This window comes from Nerophis ophidion, linkage group LG12 (genome assembly GCF_033978795.1).
Source record: "Nerophis ophidion isolate RoL-2023_Sa linkage group LG12, RoL_Noph_v1.0, whole genome shotgun sequence".
NCBI classification, from domain to species: domain Eukaryota; kingdom Metazoa; phylum Chordata; class Actinopteri; order Syngnathiformes; family Syngnathidae; genus Nerophis; species Nerophis ophidion.
Genome location: NC_084622.1, coordinates 49,635,868 through 49,654,228, shown reverse-complemented (window position 1 = coordinate 49,654,228; position 18,361 = coordinate 49,635,868). Strand labels below are relative to the sequence as shown.

The window sequence follows — 18,361 nt, the reverse complement described above, 5'->3', positions numbered from 1 at the left end:
CTAATGGATTTATTACAATCTTTGCAAGCTGTGTAACATTTTTCTGTGTCTAGAACAACACAGCACACACACAACCATCAGAAATGCAGCCAATATTACATACAGATAATGTGTCATGAGACAAGTAAATGTAAATTAAATAGGACATAAATAAAGGAAATTAAATGAGTTCAAATGAGGCGTAATGATGCAATATGTACATACAGGTAGCCTAAATAGCATGTTAGTATCGATTGGTTTTCGGTCATGGATTGACCAAATATGCTTGATAAGCACTCCAGCAAATTAATAACATCAACAAAGCTCGTCTTTGTACATTCCCACACAGCATAAAACGTTTGGTGGACAAAATGAGACAAAGAAGGAGTGGCATAAAACACGTCTTTCTGTGGCAGCATCGGAGAAAGTTGTACATGTGTGAGTTCAAGGATAGCTGAAATTTGTAGGACAAAACGGTGTTTGCCAAATACTCTCATCCCTGAAGCATGTATGATATAAACACTGGGATTTTGAACAATTAAGAAGGTTTGTCTCATGGTTGTTTTACAGAAACCATATTAAAACAAAAAATATATTTTTTCCAGCGAGCCACTAGGGCGGCGTGCGGCTCTGGAGCAGCGGGTTGCTGACGCCCGCACTGTGTGTATATGAAGGGTTCAGACGCAAACACATATATCTCAATTTTCTTTGTTTTGAGTAAATCAAGGGTTTTTTTTGTGGAGCTTTTCATGAAACACCCAGGCTGTTAATGTGGGTTGCGATTGTAACGTGTCCAACAACCAAAATTATAGTCTCAATTTAAAAAATGCACATTAGTTAAAAAAATTTTGAATTTTTATAATTTTGCAGAAAACAGTTAACTCTAATCAATGTTTCTTTGCAAAAACAGACTAATACATGCCTGCTCTAAAAATGAATGAAAACACATCAGTTATTTCAGAGGAATGCGTTTTCCATAACTGTAACGAATTAATGTCATCTAAACACCTTTTTAGGGAGATCCCTGGACAGGAGGGTCTGGGGTTTTCATTAACCGTTGCATCATGACATAATTACAATGACAGCAGCATCACAAGACAACAACAGCAGAGTAAATAGGATTTAGTTTGTCATTCCAGAGTGTGGCTACACACAAATCCTGTACATTATGTACACAGGCAACAGACCACATTTTTCCCCACCGCATTGTGTCGACATTTCTTCCTCTCGGACCGCTAAGATTTATCAGGACTGTGTCTCTTTTTGTGCCGAGTAGGCGAGGGCACAAGACAGTCACTGATTATATCAAAGTTACTCATTATTGATGCTTTAATTCAGTTACAATCCCGGCAAAACAGACACGAATCGAGCGTACATGGGCGGTCATGTTGGATGGAAGCCACATTTTGCCACAACAACTTTGTGAAAAAGCTTTCGCAAATTCAGGCATTTTAGGCCGCAACAATCACAAAATAAGCCTGCAAGAGAATCATTTGTAAACAACTTTGTATTGTCATTTTCTCTACCTCTAGCTGCAGTGACCACATGCCAAATACTTTTTTCTATTGTGCTTGTGTACTTCAATATTTATGCTAGAAGAGCACGACCTCAATCAAATATTAGTCGAACTATTGACATAGCAGCCAATTATCGATTATTAAAGATGCTCCTCCATCACAACATATGAGCAGAACAACTCAACAGTCAACTCACCTAGCTTCACGTGCGAGTTCAAGCAGGCTTTCAGCTTTCTGAATGTCGTCAGCGCTCTGATGCAGGATGGTCTCCACATTGCCCAGTTCCCCCACCTTCTGTCGAATTTCATCCGTCAGGTTCTGAAGCTGCTCTGGTGTGGTGGGCATCTGCATGGCTAACACCTCATTGGCCACTTTTTCAATACTCTCAAGATCGGCTCCATCCTCTGAAAGAAATCAAGTATTTGCATAAAAAAACCTTGTCTATGAATCGTCATCAGCCGCTCAGCTGAAAACAACTTCATTTCTAGAAAAAATGTCTTATTCCGAATTCTTCAGATGAGAATAACAATTAATTCCGATGAAAAATATCTTGATTTGCTGATCTTATTTGAAACATGTTGATTTCAAAATGTCTAGGCGCAGCCAAGGCGTTGAGGGGATCCGGTTTGGTAGCCACGGGATTAGGTCTTTTTGCAGATGATGTAGTCCTGATGGCTTCATCTGGCCGGGATTTTCAGCTCTCACTGGATCGGTTCGCGACCGGAATGAGAATCAGCACCTCCAAGTCCGAGTCCATGGTTCTCGCCTGGAAAAGGGTGGAATGCCATCTCCGGGTTGGGGAGGAGACCCTGCCCCAAGTGGAGGAGTTCAAGTACCTAGGAGTCTTGTTCACGAGTGGGGGAGGAGTGGATCGTGAGGTCGACAGGCGGATCGGTGCGGCGTCTTCAGTAATGCGGACGTTGTATCGATCCGTTGTGGTGAAGAAGGAGCTGAGCCGGAAGGCAAAGCTCTCAATTTACCGGTCGATTCCCATCCTCACCTATGGTCATGAGCTTTGGGTCATGACCGAAAGGATAAGATCACGGGTACAAGCGGCCAAAATGAGTTTCCTCCGCCGTGTGGCGGGGCTCTCCCTTAGAGATAGGGTGAGAAGCTCTGCCATCCGGGAGGAACTCAACGTAAAGCCACTGCTCCTTCACATCGAGAGGAGCCAGATGAGGTGGTTCGGGCATCTGGTCCGGATGCCACCCGAACGCCTCCCTAGGGAGGTATTTGGGGCACGTCCAGCTGGTAGGAGGCCACGGGGAAGACCCAGGACACGCTGGGAAGACTATGTCTCCCGGCTGGCCTGGGAACGCCTCGGGATCCCCCGGGAAAAGCTAGACGAAGTGGCTGGAGAGAGGGAAGTCTGGGCTTCCCTGCTTAGGCTGCTGCCCCCGCGACCCGACCTCGGATAAGCGGAAGATGATGGATGGATGGATGGATGATTTCAAAATATGAGACATAATAAAAAAAAGCTATCAAGGTGTACGTGTGAGGAAGTCTCGAATCTGTCCGATGAGGGTCCTCAGCTCCTTGTTGCTCTGGTCAACTTTGTGTTTGGTCCTGTTGGTCTTCAAAAGGACATCATTAGCACTAATTTTTGCATCATCCGCCTGTTGTTTGAGCTCTGAAACCTGAAAAAAAAAAATACAAATGAGAGTCCATCCAGAACACATACTTCATATCATCATAGATTCGTGTCTCACCATTTTTGCAAGTTTGTCCACTTTGCCCATGGCATTTAATATTTCCTCTTCAGAGTCACTAGCTTTCTGCCAACTGGAGTGAACTTTTGTCAACAGACCATTACATTCATCTCCTCCACACCTGTGGCCACCTTCTACGTTCACACAGCCAGGACCTCTGCACGAAGACGACCAACATGACCCCTGGTCTGCTGGATTCCCACATGTCTGTTGAGCCATAGGAGATTAAATTGAGACCATAATGGACAAATCAGCTCAGAACAACTGCAGGCATAATGACAGATGTTAAATGATTGATTGTTCAATGAATTTTGCTCTAAAAGTCCAAAAATTACTTTTGTTTTTGGTCCCATTTTCCACGAGCTTAACTCGAGACTCTTTCTATATACAGAAAAGACCTACTGATATACTGCTCAAATATTGTTGACAAATCTATCTGAATCTGTTCTAGTCTTCTCCTTTGCTGAGAGGTGTGGCATAACAATATGCTGATTAGACAGTATGATTATTGCACAGGTGTGTCTGGCTAATATGAAAGGCCACTGCAAAATGTGCAGTTTTATTACGCAGCACAATGCCAAAGGTGTCTCGGGAGCGTGCAGTAGGCATGCTGACAGTAGCAATGTTCACCAGAGCTGTTGCCCATCAATTGAATGTCTTTGAAACCATTTCACAGAATTGACCTGGCCTCACAACCGCAGCCCAGGACCTCTACATCGAGCATCTTCACCGCCAACATCGGTTTGCAAAAACGTTCAGAAAGCATCTCAGGGAAGCTCATCCGCATGCTTGTCTGGCAACTTGAAAAGTGCTCCCTTCACGGATGAATCACTGTTCAGGTTTTGAGGTAATCAACATGTATGGCGTCGTGTCGGTGAGCCGTTTGCTAATATTACCGAGTGGCCCACAGTGCCAGTATCCGTCAAAAGACAAACTGTTTAACAATTTAGAAGGACACTCATTGACAGTTCATTCATTTGACAATTTAACACAGTCGGACCTCCTGGGGGATTGTGGTGAGATTTCAGGGGCGCCACAAGCAGCAAGGGAGATGTTAAATATTTGTGTCTACACGTCATTGCCAGTTCTCGACTGCTACACTAAAAGGGGCAGGTAGCTTTAGAAGTGGGGCTGTTGGTTCAGGTACGGGGAATAAATTTGCATTACATTCTAATCTATAATAAAAAAAATTAAATGGAATGCAGAAGCAATTTCCAGAGTTATGTGTAATGGGGGACACCTAATTGTTCCAATGGATGTCACCATTGTGCTTTGTGTTACCTTGGTAGGAATTTTTCACTAACTTTTATCAGGCCAATGCAAAACGATTTTTAAAACTATTGGTAAACTATGTACAAAATACCTATTTACAGAGAATTGTCTTATTTGAGCAGCACTCTGGCACAGTTAATAGCGAGAAGGTCCCCCGGGTTTAATTTCCAGGCACAGAGTCTTTCGGTGTGGAGTTGCATGTTCTCCATGTGACTGCCTGGGTTCTCTAGCGCAGGGGTGCCCATTACGTCGATCGCGAGCTACCAGTCGACCACGGGGGGTGTGTCAGTCGATCTCCAGCCAGGCTTTTAAAAAAAAATAGACCTAAAAATTAGTGATCATCAATCTTCACCAAGACGTCACTTAAATGACATTCGCGGTACCGGAGGGTCTTGTGAGATGACGCTGGCTGCTGCAAGATCCTTTTTATGAAAATATGACCGAGAGGAAGGCGAGAAACACTTTTTATTTCAACAGACTCTCGCGCCGTACCTTCCGTCAAAACTCTAAAGGCCGACTGCACATTTCCTATCTTCACAATAAAAGCCCTGCTTCATGCTGCCTGCGCTAACTAAATACAGAGTCTCGGAAAACTGGCGTGCACAAGCGATCCCTCAGAAAGCTGGCGTGCACAAGTGATGTGCACGCCAGCTTTCCGAGACTCTTATTTTGTTAGCGCAGGCAGCATGAAGCAGGGCTTTTATTGTGAAGATAGGAAATGTGCAGTCGGCCTTTAGAGTTTTGACGGAAGGGACGGCGCGAAAGTCTGTTGAAATAAAAAGTGTTTCTCGCCTTCCTCTCTGTCATTTTTTCATAATAATGAACTGGCAGCAGCCAGCGTCATCTCACAAGACCCTCGGGTGCCGTGAATGTCAATCAAGCAGGCTACGGAATTTGCCGCCAATGTTTTTCTTGTAAAGTGTATGGAAGCTGGATGAGTTCGATGCCAAAAACCAACCACTTTCATGTGGTATTGTACAGAAAGGACAACTTTTTTGCTCCTCGATTTGAAAATGTGGGTGTTATCATCATTACTGTCTGATTCCAATCAATGCAAGTCATCAGAATCAGGTAATACACCAACTTATATTCTTGTCTTCGTGAAAGAAAGACATCTATATGTGTTACACATGCTTGTATTATCATTAAACACATTTAACTTGTTTACAAAAATGTCTATTTCATAAATAAATAAATATAAATGATATATATAAATGAGGTAGATCCCCTCAAGTTGGTCAATTGAAAAGTAGCTCGCCTGCAGAAAAAGTGTGGGCACCCCTGCTCTAGCGTCATCCCACCCCCGTAGACATGCACTTAAATTTGAGTGCTCATGGTTGTCTGTCTATCAGAGTTGGTGCTGTGATGAGGTGACCACTTGTTCAGGGTGTACCGTGCCTTACGCCCGAGTGCAGCTAGAATAGGTTTTGTTTTTTCTATTTCATTTAATTTGAGATCGTAGTCCTTTCCAAAGTACTTTTAATTAACTTTGCAATATTCATGTATAAGTACATCCATGTTACGTCAGTATACATATCCTTTGTTTATCCATCCATCCATTTTCTACCGCTTGTCCCTTTCGGGGTAGCAGGGGCTGCTGGAGCCAATCCCTGCTGCACTCAGGCGAAAACTGGGGTACACCCTGGACAAGTAAATCCTTTGCTTATTTTTCAGTAAAAAAACAAAACAAAACTAAACGCCATGGGTCCTGTTTACACTGCAAACCAAATCCAATATTTTTGCCCTCAAGTAACACAGATCAGATTTTTTATTGCCAATAAAAACGCTCCAAAGTGCTTCAAATCTGACCATTCGGCATCAGATTCAGGCCACATCAGGAGGTCCACCTGAATCTGATTAGAATCTGTTATTTTCAAATATGACCTAAAGGCCTACTGAAACCCACTACTAGCGACCACGCTGTCTGATAGTTTATATATCAATGATGAAATATTAACATTGCAACACTTGCCAATAAGGCCTTTTTAGTTTACTAAATTGCAATTTTAAATTCCCCACGAAGTGTCGTGTTGAAAACGTCGCGGTATGATGACGCGTGCGTTTGACGTCTCGGGTTGTAGCGGACATTTTTTTCCAGCCCGATTCAAGCTATAAGTAGTCTGCTTTAATCGCATAATTACACAGTATTCTGGACATCTGTGTTGCTGAATCTTTTGCAATGTGTTCAATTAATAATGGAGAACTCAAAGTAGAAAGATGGAGGTGGGAAGCGGTGCACTGCAGCTGCCTTTAGCATCACAAACACAGCCGGTGTTTCCTTGTTTAAAATTCCAGAAGGTGAAGCTTTACTATGGAACAGAGGGGTCGTTGAGAAAATTGTGCTAATAAGTCGGCTCCTAACGTAGACATCAGTGGAGCCTGCGTCTTGCTGCAGCTGCGTGGCTTCCTTCCCTCAGAGAAACAGGCGGTCACTACACCCGTGGCCACACCCCTCCCGACTTTCAGGTACTATATAATCTCACTAAAAAACTATTAACACAATAGGCAAATAAGGGATTTTCCAGAATTATCCTAGTAAATGTGTCTAATAACATCTGAATCGCTCTCACCTTTTTTTTTACTAGCCCTTCACTCTCATTATCCTCATCCACAAATCTTTCATCCTCGCTCAAATTAATGGGGAAATTGTTGCTTTCTCGGTCCGAATCGCTCTAGCTGCTGGTGGCTATGATTGTAAACAGTGTGAGGATGTGAGGAGCTCCACAACCAGTGACGTCACGTGCACATCCTCTGCTACTTCCGGTACAGGCAAGGCTTTTTTATTAGCGACCAAAAGTTGCTAACTTTATTGTCGATGTTCTCTACTAAATCCTTTCAGCAGAAATATGGCATATCGCGAAATGATCAAGTATGACACATAGAATGGACATGCTATCCCCGTTTAAATAAGTCTAAATGCAATGCAACCTGAAATTGACTTTTTCGTTAGCTCTGTCACTCCTGTGCACGTTCAAAGACGCAGTCACAAGCTAAATTGAATATTTCATCACATCTGGTTTCGGTGAGCAAAGTCTATTTAAGACAACCACATTTTCGGTGCATCACTTGTCAATGGTGCGCAAATATTAGTTCATATGTGATATATGACTTATTATTATCATTCCGAAGAAAATGTGATTGTTGAAGGACTAGAATTGACGCTGTGGCGCATTTGCTTGCATGTGAGTTTAAAAATAAAGCTCACATATATCCACCCTGATGTCTAGTTCTCCTCTACCTGACAGCCATTAAAAGATTAGAACCCTCCCAAATATATTACACTACCTCCATTCATACATTATATTATTTTAATTTATTGTCACGTAAAAAAAACACTTACTTTTAAGGTGTTGCGACTTTTATTTTATTTTGTAGTAGTAGCGACTTCCTTCATATTCACTTTTGTCGAAGTGCACATGCAAGTGACATTGAGGCCATTGGGCCTGTGAGCGTTTGCACTGGATTCAGATAAAAATCACATTGTAATTGCAGTGCAAACAGTCAGCTGGAAAAAATTTGATTTGAAAAAAATCCGACTTGGGCAACTTTGGCCTGTCGCGTAAACGTAGTCTTAGATTTGTTGACAATGGGCTAAATCTAAGGAATCGGATCCGATTAAGAAAATTCTTGATTGAAAACAGCCCTACAAATAATAATACAACAAATCAAAGCGATACACAGTTGATCACTGCCTATTCCTGTTTTAGCATTCACTTCCCCGCATATTCTTGAGTTCCTTTCCTTTGCTTTAAAATGTAAATGGTCATTTTTATAAACGGAACTTAATCAGAAAGTGGTGTGACTGCACTCTATGCAGGTCAAAAAACAGAGTTCTGCAGCTACGAATGCAGCAGAAAGCACAATTCAAGTGCGGGGAGATACCGACAAGTTTTGTAAGTCAAAAACTTTATCCTGTAAAACTGTACCGGTACTTGTTTCTTGACATGTACAACTGACTTCAAAATGTTTTTTTAATAACTGTGAGAAGGATAATGAACGGTTTCAAATATCAAATATAGTCATTTTAGACCTTTTTATGAAGTGTCCATTTTTCGTCATTTGCTGGGGGGTCTAGGAACGTAACAATGGGGAACTACTGTTTGAGAACGCCCTTGGATAAATTTGGGAGATAAACAGGATTTTATTTTGAGGCCCCCATTACAAAAAATGTTCACACTTTTTTATTTGAGAAGATGTTTGTACTGTTTTCAATGAAACTTGAATTTAATTAAATGCATGTTTTGTACTAAAACCAATTCATAAAAAAATTGATTGTTGACTATTTTTTTTAATGCAAAATAAAAAAATAACATAATTTGAACATTCCCATTATAACTTCAACTACTAAACTATCATTATATCTTCCACTTGTATTATTAAAAGTTAAGGAAAACTCTAGCCTGTACCTTGTGGCTGAGCTCTGTCAGGTCCAGAGTCTGGATTTGTCCAGCCAGTTCATCCAGTCTCTGAGCATGCTCTGCGTGTCTCCTGAGGAACTCATCTCTGGTTTGGTTCATCTTATCCCCAGTGAGTTCTCGAAGGTGCGCAGAGTTTTCCACTGGGCTGTCTGGGTCGATGGTGGAGGCATTTGCTCGACCTTCAGCCACCTGAGACTGCAGGTAGTACTTAGTAACACTGTTTGCAGCTCCTGGCAACAAATACATACAAATATTAATAACCAAATGAAGCACTTTCCTAAATCCCTGTGTCTTCATCAGTACAACTGAGCAGTATCCTTTACCTCAGGGGTGCCCACACTTTTTCTGCAGGCGAGCTACTTTTCAATTGACCAACTCGAGGAGATCTACCTCATTTATATATATAATTTATATTTATTTATTTATGAAAGAGACATTTTTGTAAACAAGTTAAATGTGTTTAATGATAATACAAGCATGTGTAACACATATAGATGTCTTTCTTTCACAAAGACAAGAATATAAGTTGGTGTATTACCTGATTCTGATGACTTGCATTGATTAGAATCAGACAGTAATGATGATAACGCCCACATTTTCAAATGGAGGAGAAAAAAAGTTGTCCTTTCTGGACAATACCACATGAAAGTGGTTGGTTTTGGCATCTAATTCATCCAGCTTCCATACACTCTACAAGAAAAACATTGGCGGCAAATTCCGTAGCTTGCTTGATTGACATTCACGGCACCCGAGGGTCTTGTGAGATGACGCTGGCTGCTGCCAGTTCATTATTATGAAAAAATGACAGAGAGGAAGGCGAGAAACACTTTTTATTTCAACAGACTTTCGCGCCGTCCCTTCCGTCAAAACTCTAAAGGCCGACTGCACATTTCCTATCTTCACAATAAAAGCCCTGCTTCATGCTGCCTGCGCTAACTAAATAAGAGTCTCGGAAAGCTGGCGTGCACATCACTTGTGCACGCCAGCTTTCTGAGGGATCGCTTGTGCACGCCAGTTTTCCGAGACTCTGTATTTAGTTAGCGCAGGCAGCATGAAGCAGGGCTTTTATTGTGAAGATAGGAAATGTGCAGTCGGCCTTTAGAGTTTTGACGGAAGGTACGGCGCGAGAGTCTGTTGAAATAAAAAGTGTTTCTCACCTTCCTCTCGGTCATTTTTAATAATAATGATCTTGCAGCAGCCAGCGTCATCTCACAAGACCCTCCGGTACCGTGAATGTCATTTAAGTGACGTCTTGGTGAAGATTGATGATCACTAATTTTTAGGTCTATTTTTTTTAAAAGCCTGGGTGGAGATCGACTGACACACCCCCCGCGGTCGACTGGTAGCTCGCGATCGATGTAATGGGCACCCCTGCTTTACCTAATTGGATTTAGCTGTCTTTTTGAACCATGTCTCCATTGGCCAGTCACTTCCTAAGTCTAAAAGCACATTTGGTGCTGGTTGTTTGACATCTTTGTCATTGTACGAAGTGAAGTAACTGACCAGTTATCCCGCCCACCAACTCTTGATCAGTCCTTCTCAAATAGTGGGCCAGGGCCCCCTGGGGGAGTGCGACGCCAATGGGGGCACGTGCGACCACGGGGAACATGATTTTTTTGCCATAGCAGAATATGATGAAGCGTATGTAGCACTTGGCTTCACTAAAACCACGGTGGGAGACAAGTAAAGACCGGTTCAGAACATTTTAATGTGTTACATCATTATCAACTAAATGGCCAATAGATAATTAAAAAGTTATCAGGTAACTACACAGAAATTCCTCACCACTCAGCGCTTCAAATTTTGCATTTTCATATTTTTTTTGTCTTGGCCTGAATATAAAGGGAATGTTTGCAACTTTTACAAGGATGTGCTACCTTTCCAGAGTGTTTTAGGCATTACACGCCACTTTGTTCCGGCTTTTAGCATGTAATGACATAACTATAGTGGTATGGAACAGCTAAAGTATAGCAATTTAATAAAGTAGAACTGCACTTTTTTGGACAATCATAATGATTATTGTTCACATTCATTATGAACGACATGACAATGGGTGTATTTTTAAACCATTCTAAATATTAAATATATGCGATCAAAAGTCTGCTTACAATTGAACCAATTCTGCCTATTAAGCCCTTTAAAAACATCTAAATGCAAAGAATAATTTCGCCACACCTTGTGTGTGTGTGTGTGTGTGTGTGATAATCATTGGTACTTTAACTTTAAACACCTCCATTAAAGTTTTAAATACATGCTGTAAGTATACTTACTAGGATGACAGGGTATGCAAAACAATAACAGTGCGATACTCTTTCATAACACAGTCACAACTGCCCAGTTTCATTTGTTATATTCTTATTTTACTGTTATATTTTTATTCTCATTGTTGCTTTTTATTTTTATTCTTATTGTAATATTTTTCTATTTTGTTTCCATGTCTACCCCCATTATTTAATTTTTAAATTTGATCTCAATTCTGTACACTGCTGCTGGAATTTTTATTTTCCTGAGGGGACTCTCCTGAAGGAATCAATAAAGTACTATCTATCTATCCATCCATCCATCCATCCATCCATCCATCCATCCATCCATCCATCCATCCATCCATCCATCCATCCATCCATCCATCCATCCATCCATCCATCCATCCATCCATCCATCCATCCATCCATCCATCCATCCATCCATCCATCCATCCATCCATCCATCCATCCATCCATCCATCCATCCATCCATCCATCCATCCATCCATCCATCCATCCATCCATCCATCCATCCATCCATCCATCCATCCATCCATCCATCCATCCATCCATCCATCCATCCATCCATCCATCCATCCATCCATCCATCCATCCATCTATCTATTTAATCCTTCCGAAGTAAAGTGTCGTGGAACCATGCTTCTTTTTAGGCCATGTCGTCTAAATTGGCTGTCAAACTGTTCCGACTTGTCGGAATACGTCTTTGTTCTTCTAATATCCAGGTGAAATGCAAGACAGTATAGTACCAACAACTGAGAACACGTAAACATTTAACTCAAGACCCTCTTTACCCCCTTGCAAATATATGAACAGTCGGAAATTGCGATGCAGAGTTTATTTGACCTAAAAATCAATAAATTAATAAATACATCACATGTATTAAATAAAAGTTATGGATACATTAGTATCTGACCGACTGGAAGAAGTATTTGATCCAACCAGCAAGTATTCTGAGCCCCATAGATCTATCATGTGCCCACGTGCCAGGGTTGACTAGTGGAATTTCTTGCTATATCAATGGGGTTGAGACCATTTGTTGTGTTGTGAATGAGTAGGCGTGTCCAAACTTTTGGTCTGCACTGTATATATAATGTATTAAGACACGTTAATAACAATATATAATATGTACAATATTTTTTGCATTGCCGGAACTGCAGTTCCCTCAGCGCATTTACAGTGGGGCAAAAAAGTATTTAGTCAGCCACCGATTGTGCAAGTTCTCCCACTTAAAATGATGACAGAGGTCTGTAATTTTCATCATAGGTACACTTCAACTGTGAGAGACAGAATGTGGAAAAAAAAATCCAGGAATTCACATTGTAGGAATTTTTTTTTTTTTGTCATGAAAAAATAAAAAAATAAATGTGAATCCACTCTGTACCCATATGGACCTTTATTAGCACATTGCGCCAACAACATAACGTGAGTATAACATCAAAGTCTCTGATAACTTCCTCTCTGCCCATTACATAAATAAAAAAATCACGTGGAAAAATATATAAATGACAAGAACCAGCAATTCAACACTACTCGGTAAAGAATCTGGGTATTATCTTTGACCCAACTCTCTCCTTTGAGTCACACATTAAAAGCGTTACTAAAACGGCCTTCTTTCATCTCCGTAATATCGCTAAAATTCGCTCCATTCTGTCCACTAAAGACGCTGAGATCATTATCCATGCGTTTGTTACGTCTCGTCTCGATTACTGTAACGTATTATTTTCGGGTCTCCCCATGTCTAGCATTAAAAGATTACAGTTGGTACAAAATGCGGCTGCTAGACTTTTGACAAGAACAAGAAAGTTTGATCATATTACGCCTGTACTGGCTCACCTGCACTGGCTTCTTGTGCACTTAAGATGTGACTTTAAGGTTTTACTACTTACGTATAAAATACTACACGGTCTAGCTCCATCCTATCTTGCCGATTGTATTGTACCATATGTCCCGGCAAGAAATCTGCGTTCAAAGGACTCCGGCTTATTAGTGATTCCCAAAGCCCAAAAAAAGTCTGCGGGCTATAGAGCGTTTTCATTTTGGGCTCCAGTACTCTGGAATGCCCTCCCGGTAAAAGTTCGAGATGCCACCTCAGTAGAAGCATTTAAGTCTCACCTTAAAACTCATTTGTATACTCTAGCCTTTAAGTAGACTCCCTTTTTAGACCAGTTGATCTCCCGTTTCTTTTCTTTTTCTCCTATGTCCCACTCTCCCTTGTGGAGGTGGTCCGGTCCGATCCGGTGGCCATGTACTGCTCGCCTGTGTATCGGCTGGGGACATCTCTGCGCTGCTGATCTGCTTCCGCTTGGGATGTTTTCCTGCTGGCTCCGCTGTGAACGGGACTCTCGCTGCTGTGTTGGATCCGCTTTGGACTGGACTCTTGCGACTGTGTTGGATCCATTATGGATTGAACTTTCACAGTATCATGTTAGACCCGCTCGACATCCATTGCTTTCCTCCTCTCCAAGGTTCTCATAGTCATCATTGTCACCGATGTCCCACTGGGTGTGAGTTTTCCTTGCCCTTATGTGGGCCTACCTAGGATGTCGTAGTGGTTTGTGCAGCCCTTTGAGACACTAGTGATTTAGGGCTATATAAGTAAACATTGATTTATTGATTGACTGTCATTATGAATGTTATTTTTCAACAGCTGAAATAAAGTTGTCAGTTTGAACCGTCAGATAAGCATGCTGCATGTTTGTGTGCCCGAGTCGACGCACAAGCTTTTCTCCTCTCCCTCACCTCCCTCTGCCCAAACGCGTTCTGATTTTCGTTGCTATGGTAACGTTTACATGCCTTCAAAATAAGATGCAGATACATTAAAAACGTATATAAAGTGCGTGAGATATTTCACTCACCGTAACAATAAATCAATGGGAGCCCTGAGCTTGTTTCTCCGCAACGAGACGGTCCCAACTGGGGGTAATGGGAGACAAAGACACCTTAAGTGTGTTGCTTATGTCCAGTCTGCTACCTTGTTTTGTTTTGGTGGCTGTCACTGCAGAAAATCCCACTTCACACATATAGGATGTTGGAAATGGCAACAGTGCTTTTAGTGCTGTGGTGGCGATCTCGGGGTATTCTGCCATGACTTTAATCCAGAAAACAGGCAGAGTTTTTGTCTGAAATACACTTTTAAGGCTGCCGTCATTTGCGATCTCCAGCGTTTGATCTTTTTCTTGCACAGACATGCTGGATTCATCTGCTTTGTTGACAAATGGGTCGCGAATCCATTCCTTGGCAGTTCGTGGGTCTTTTGAAGTTGGGAAGTAGCGCTCAAACGCTTTTAAAATCACAGACAGGTGATCGTGCAGCAGCTTGGTGAATGAAGGCGCAGCCTCAGTTTCACGCAAAAACCCCGCCAATGTTTGAAACATGTGCAATATGCCTCTGTTCACACGCAAAGCTTAATTTGTTTAAATTTTGGCAACTCCTTATTACACTGGATCAAGACGCTATATACAATAAAACTAGCTGTAGAATGATCAATAATGGATACAGGGACAATATCTCTATTAAGAGGTCTAAAACAAGGGTGCACTTTGTCTCCATACTTATTTATTATTGCTATGGAAATATTACCGATTAAAGTTAGATTGAGTGGACCAGCAACACGCACAATCATGTGTTTTTACGGAATGTATCCTTGCAGACTGTATTGATCTACATTGATAGGTGAATGAGTGTAAATGAGGGAGGGAGGTTTGTTGGGTTGGTGCACTAATTTCAAGTGTATCTTGTTTTTTTATGTTGATTTAATAAATAAATAAATAAATAAAATTAAATAATAAAAAATTATTCTGCGGCCCGTTGGTTGGGGACCACTGAGCTAGACCAAACGAACAACAAGTGTGTCACTTCGATATAGATCATGATAAATGCAACACGTCATTTGTGTTACTACAACTACAGTACACACACGGTCGAGCGAGCTCTGTACCGGGCTAATACCTTACAGCAGTGACGTGCGGTGAGGTTCATGGCTGGTGAGACACTGACTTCATCACAGTCGGATTCATAAACATATGAACCCTGTAGAGCAGGGGTGCCCATTATGTCGATCGCGAGCTACCAGTCGACCGCGGGGGGTGTGTCAGTCGATCTCCAGCCAGGCTTTTAAAAAAAATAGACCTAAAAATTAGTGATCATCAATCTTCACCAAGACGTCACTTAAATGACATTCACGGTACCGGAGGGTCTTGTGAGATGACGCTGGCTGCTGCAAGATCATTATTATGAAAATATGACCGAGAGGAAGGCGAGAAACACTTTTTATTTCAACAGACTCTCCTGCCGTACCTTCCGTCAAAGCTCTAAAGGCCGACTGCACATTTTCTATCTTCACAATAAAAGCCCTGCTTCATGCTGCCTGCGCTAACTAAATACAGAGTCTCGGGAAACTGGCGTGCACAAGCGATCCCTCAGAAAGCTGGCGTGCACATCACTTGTGCACGCCAGCTTTCCGAGACTCTTATTTTGTTAGAGCAGGCAGCATGAAGCAGGGCTTTTATTGTGAAGATAGGAAATGTGCAGTCGGCCTTTAGAGTTTTGACGGAAGGGACGGCGCGAAAGTCTGTGGAAATAAAAAGTGTTTCTCGCCTTCCTCTCTGTCATTTTTTCATAATAATGAACTGGCAGCAGCCAGCGTAATCTCACAAGACCCTCGGGTGCCGTGAATGTCAATCAAGCAAGCTACAGAATTTGCCGCCAATGTTTTTCTTGTAAAGTGTATGGAAGCTGGATAAATTAGATGCCAAAAACCAACCACTTTCATGTGGTATTGTACAGAAAGGACAACTTTTTTTCTCCTCCATTTGAAAATGTGGGCGTTATCATCATTACTGTCTGATTCCAATCAATGCAAGTCATCAGAATCAGGTAATACAGCAACTTATATTCTTGTCTTTGTGAAAGAAAGACATCTATATGTGTTACACATGCTTGTATTATCATTAAACACATTTAACTTGTTTACAAAAATGTCTCTTTCATAAATAAATAAATATAAATGATATATATAAATGAGGTAGATCCCCTCGAGTTGGTCAATTGAAAAGTAGCTCCCCTGCAGAAAAAGTGTGGGCACCCCTGGCTTACACCAAGGCATGCCAATGTGTTCGCTCTCACAATAAAAATGTTAATACAGATTGGTTATTATACAGGTTACGGAACGTAAATTAAGTATTATTGGCGGTTTTTCCAATGCATTTTTAAAGTGATTTAGAGGTAGAATTGATTGCTCCCATTACTGTAGCTGCATTGAACTAGACAGAGCTGATTTTTATATATGAGAATGCAAAAAAAATTAAAAACTGTTTGTCTTTTTGTCTATCATGATAGTGAATAAGAGGCAAAATTCCCCAAAAAGTGCTGTTCCCCTTTAACTTGTAGGGTAATTAAAATGCCTCTTGATTGACGGGAACATGCAAAACCAAGAACTGAGAGCAAAAATAGAGCGGAGGAGGGGTATTGGAATTAAGCCTAAGTCATGTTTTGCATGTTTTATTAAATACTTTTTCCCCCAGTCAAATACAAACTAATGGTATTTCTATATCATGTCGCTCTCTACTATAATAAACCTATCAGAAACAAACATTATTGACTGTTCATATCTTTGTAAGGGGGTAAACTTACAAAAGGGAAATAAATACCTTTTTATTCTTACCTCTGATGTCCGAATTCTTGATGAACTCAGCCTGTTCTAAAATGTCCTGAACTGTCTGCTCCAGTTTCTGAGCGTGTGCAGTCAGCATTTTCAGTTTATCGTCCATGGCGTCATCCTCCTGCCGCACGTCCATCAGCGTCTTTTCAGTATCATTAAGTGAGTGGCTAAGAGCTTCCATCAAGTCACTGATGGACAATCAGAAACCATTGTTTGGATTTGAAAGCTTTAAGCTAATCATCGGTTTAATGATGGCAGTTTTAATTACCCAAATAAAATCCATTCTCACCTCGCCTCTTTTAGGAGCTGCTGGATCTCGCTTAATGGTTGTGAGGCCGGGTTCTGGTCAAGGAGGGCGTGGATGTCGGAGGCGCTCCTCTCCATGATGTCAATGGACTTTCTGTAGGGCCCACTTACTCCACTAGCTTTGATAGCATTTACCTTGTTTGCAAGGCGATGTGTCTGATTGGTCAGCTGACCAATGACCACGTCCCAATCAGAAAAGCACAGGTGGCAGCGCTGGCAGTCAGGGAAGGTACCAGAGAACCCACGGGCACAAGTGTCACAGCGTGGTCCAGACACACCTTCTACACACGCGCAGTGACCGCTGTTCCTGTTGCACTGCTGCTGTGCAATACCACGAGGATCACAGTCACATGCTGGCGAAAAAAAACACACAGGTTTAGATTTTCTTACTGCTTTAAGCAGAAAAAATAAGTCCGAAAGACTAAACATTTTTGCAGAAGAGATGGGCCAAAACACTTCGCTTTGTGTCTGATCAGACACAAATTGATATGTACATTGGGGAATATTTATACGCCTCAGGTAACATTGATAGGAACATAGTTAGATAAAAAATTTGCAGGAAGCCAAAACATAAGTAAAAAAATAAATAAAATGAACATAAAAAAATTAATGCAGCCCCCTGTGTATATTTTGTATTATCAATACTACAGTGATGGGTAAATGGCGACTGAGTGAGTGTGATACAACACCGATCCTGTGTTAGTGTTTCATCATGGTCATCTGCTGAATTGAAAAAAATACTACATAAAATAAAGTTTGTTTGTGTGTTCATTAAGATCCCTAGTAGCTGCTGCAATTGTACAATCCCTGACAAAATGTATGGAATCACGAGTCTTGGGGGATGTTCAGTAAATTGACATGAAACAATAGTAATTTTAAATGTCAAATCAAATCAAACTTCATTTATATAGCACTTTTCATACACAAACGAGAGGCAAACACAAAGTGGCGTCAAAAAAAAAAAAGAAGATATTTTAACCCCAGAGCGAGCAAAGTTTGCATTATTTTGTAAGATCTATAATTTTGACTGTCTAAGGCTGTGAATGTGCACAGGCTGAGGTCTGAGCTGCATGGAAATCAAGTAAAAGAGACTTAAGTAGGCTTACTTGCCAAAAAAGAAAAAGGAAAACGAAAAGTACTTTAGTTTCACATGGACAGATTGCTTTTCCTGTAAAATAAAATAAAAAAAGATGAAAATGTTTAAAAGTTTACAAACCGCGTTACGTTTTTGTGGCTC

At 41.2% G+C, this 18,361-nt stretch overlaps 1 protein-coding gene across 1 annotated transcript in view; it reads right to left on the bottom strand.

The window, feature by feature from the left end:
* Positions 1 to 18,361, bottom strand: part of lamb1a (laminin, beta 1a) — a 107,584-nt gene that overhangs the window by 10,131 nt on the left and 79,092 nt on the right. The window contains exons 24-29 of the mRNA XM_061916652.1: positions 17,108 to 17,477; positions 16,822 to 17,006; positions 8,884 to 9,125; positions 3,206 to 3,412; positions 2,989 to 3,133; positions 1,693 to 1,900 (exon numbers count right to left, since the gene is read on the bottom strand). Coding sequence (XP_061772636.1) covers positions 1,693 to 1,900; positions 2,989 to 3,133; positions 3,206 to 3,412; positions 8,884 to 9,125; positions 16,822 to 17,006; positions 17,108 to 17,477 — 1,357 coding nt within the window. The remainder of the gene's footprint in view (positions 1 to 1,692; positions 1,901 to 2,988; positions 3,134 to 3,205; positions 3,413 to 8,883; positions 9,126 to 16,821; positions 17,007 to 17,107; positions 17,478 to 18,361) is intronic.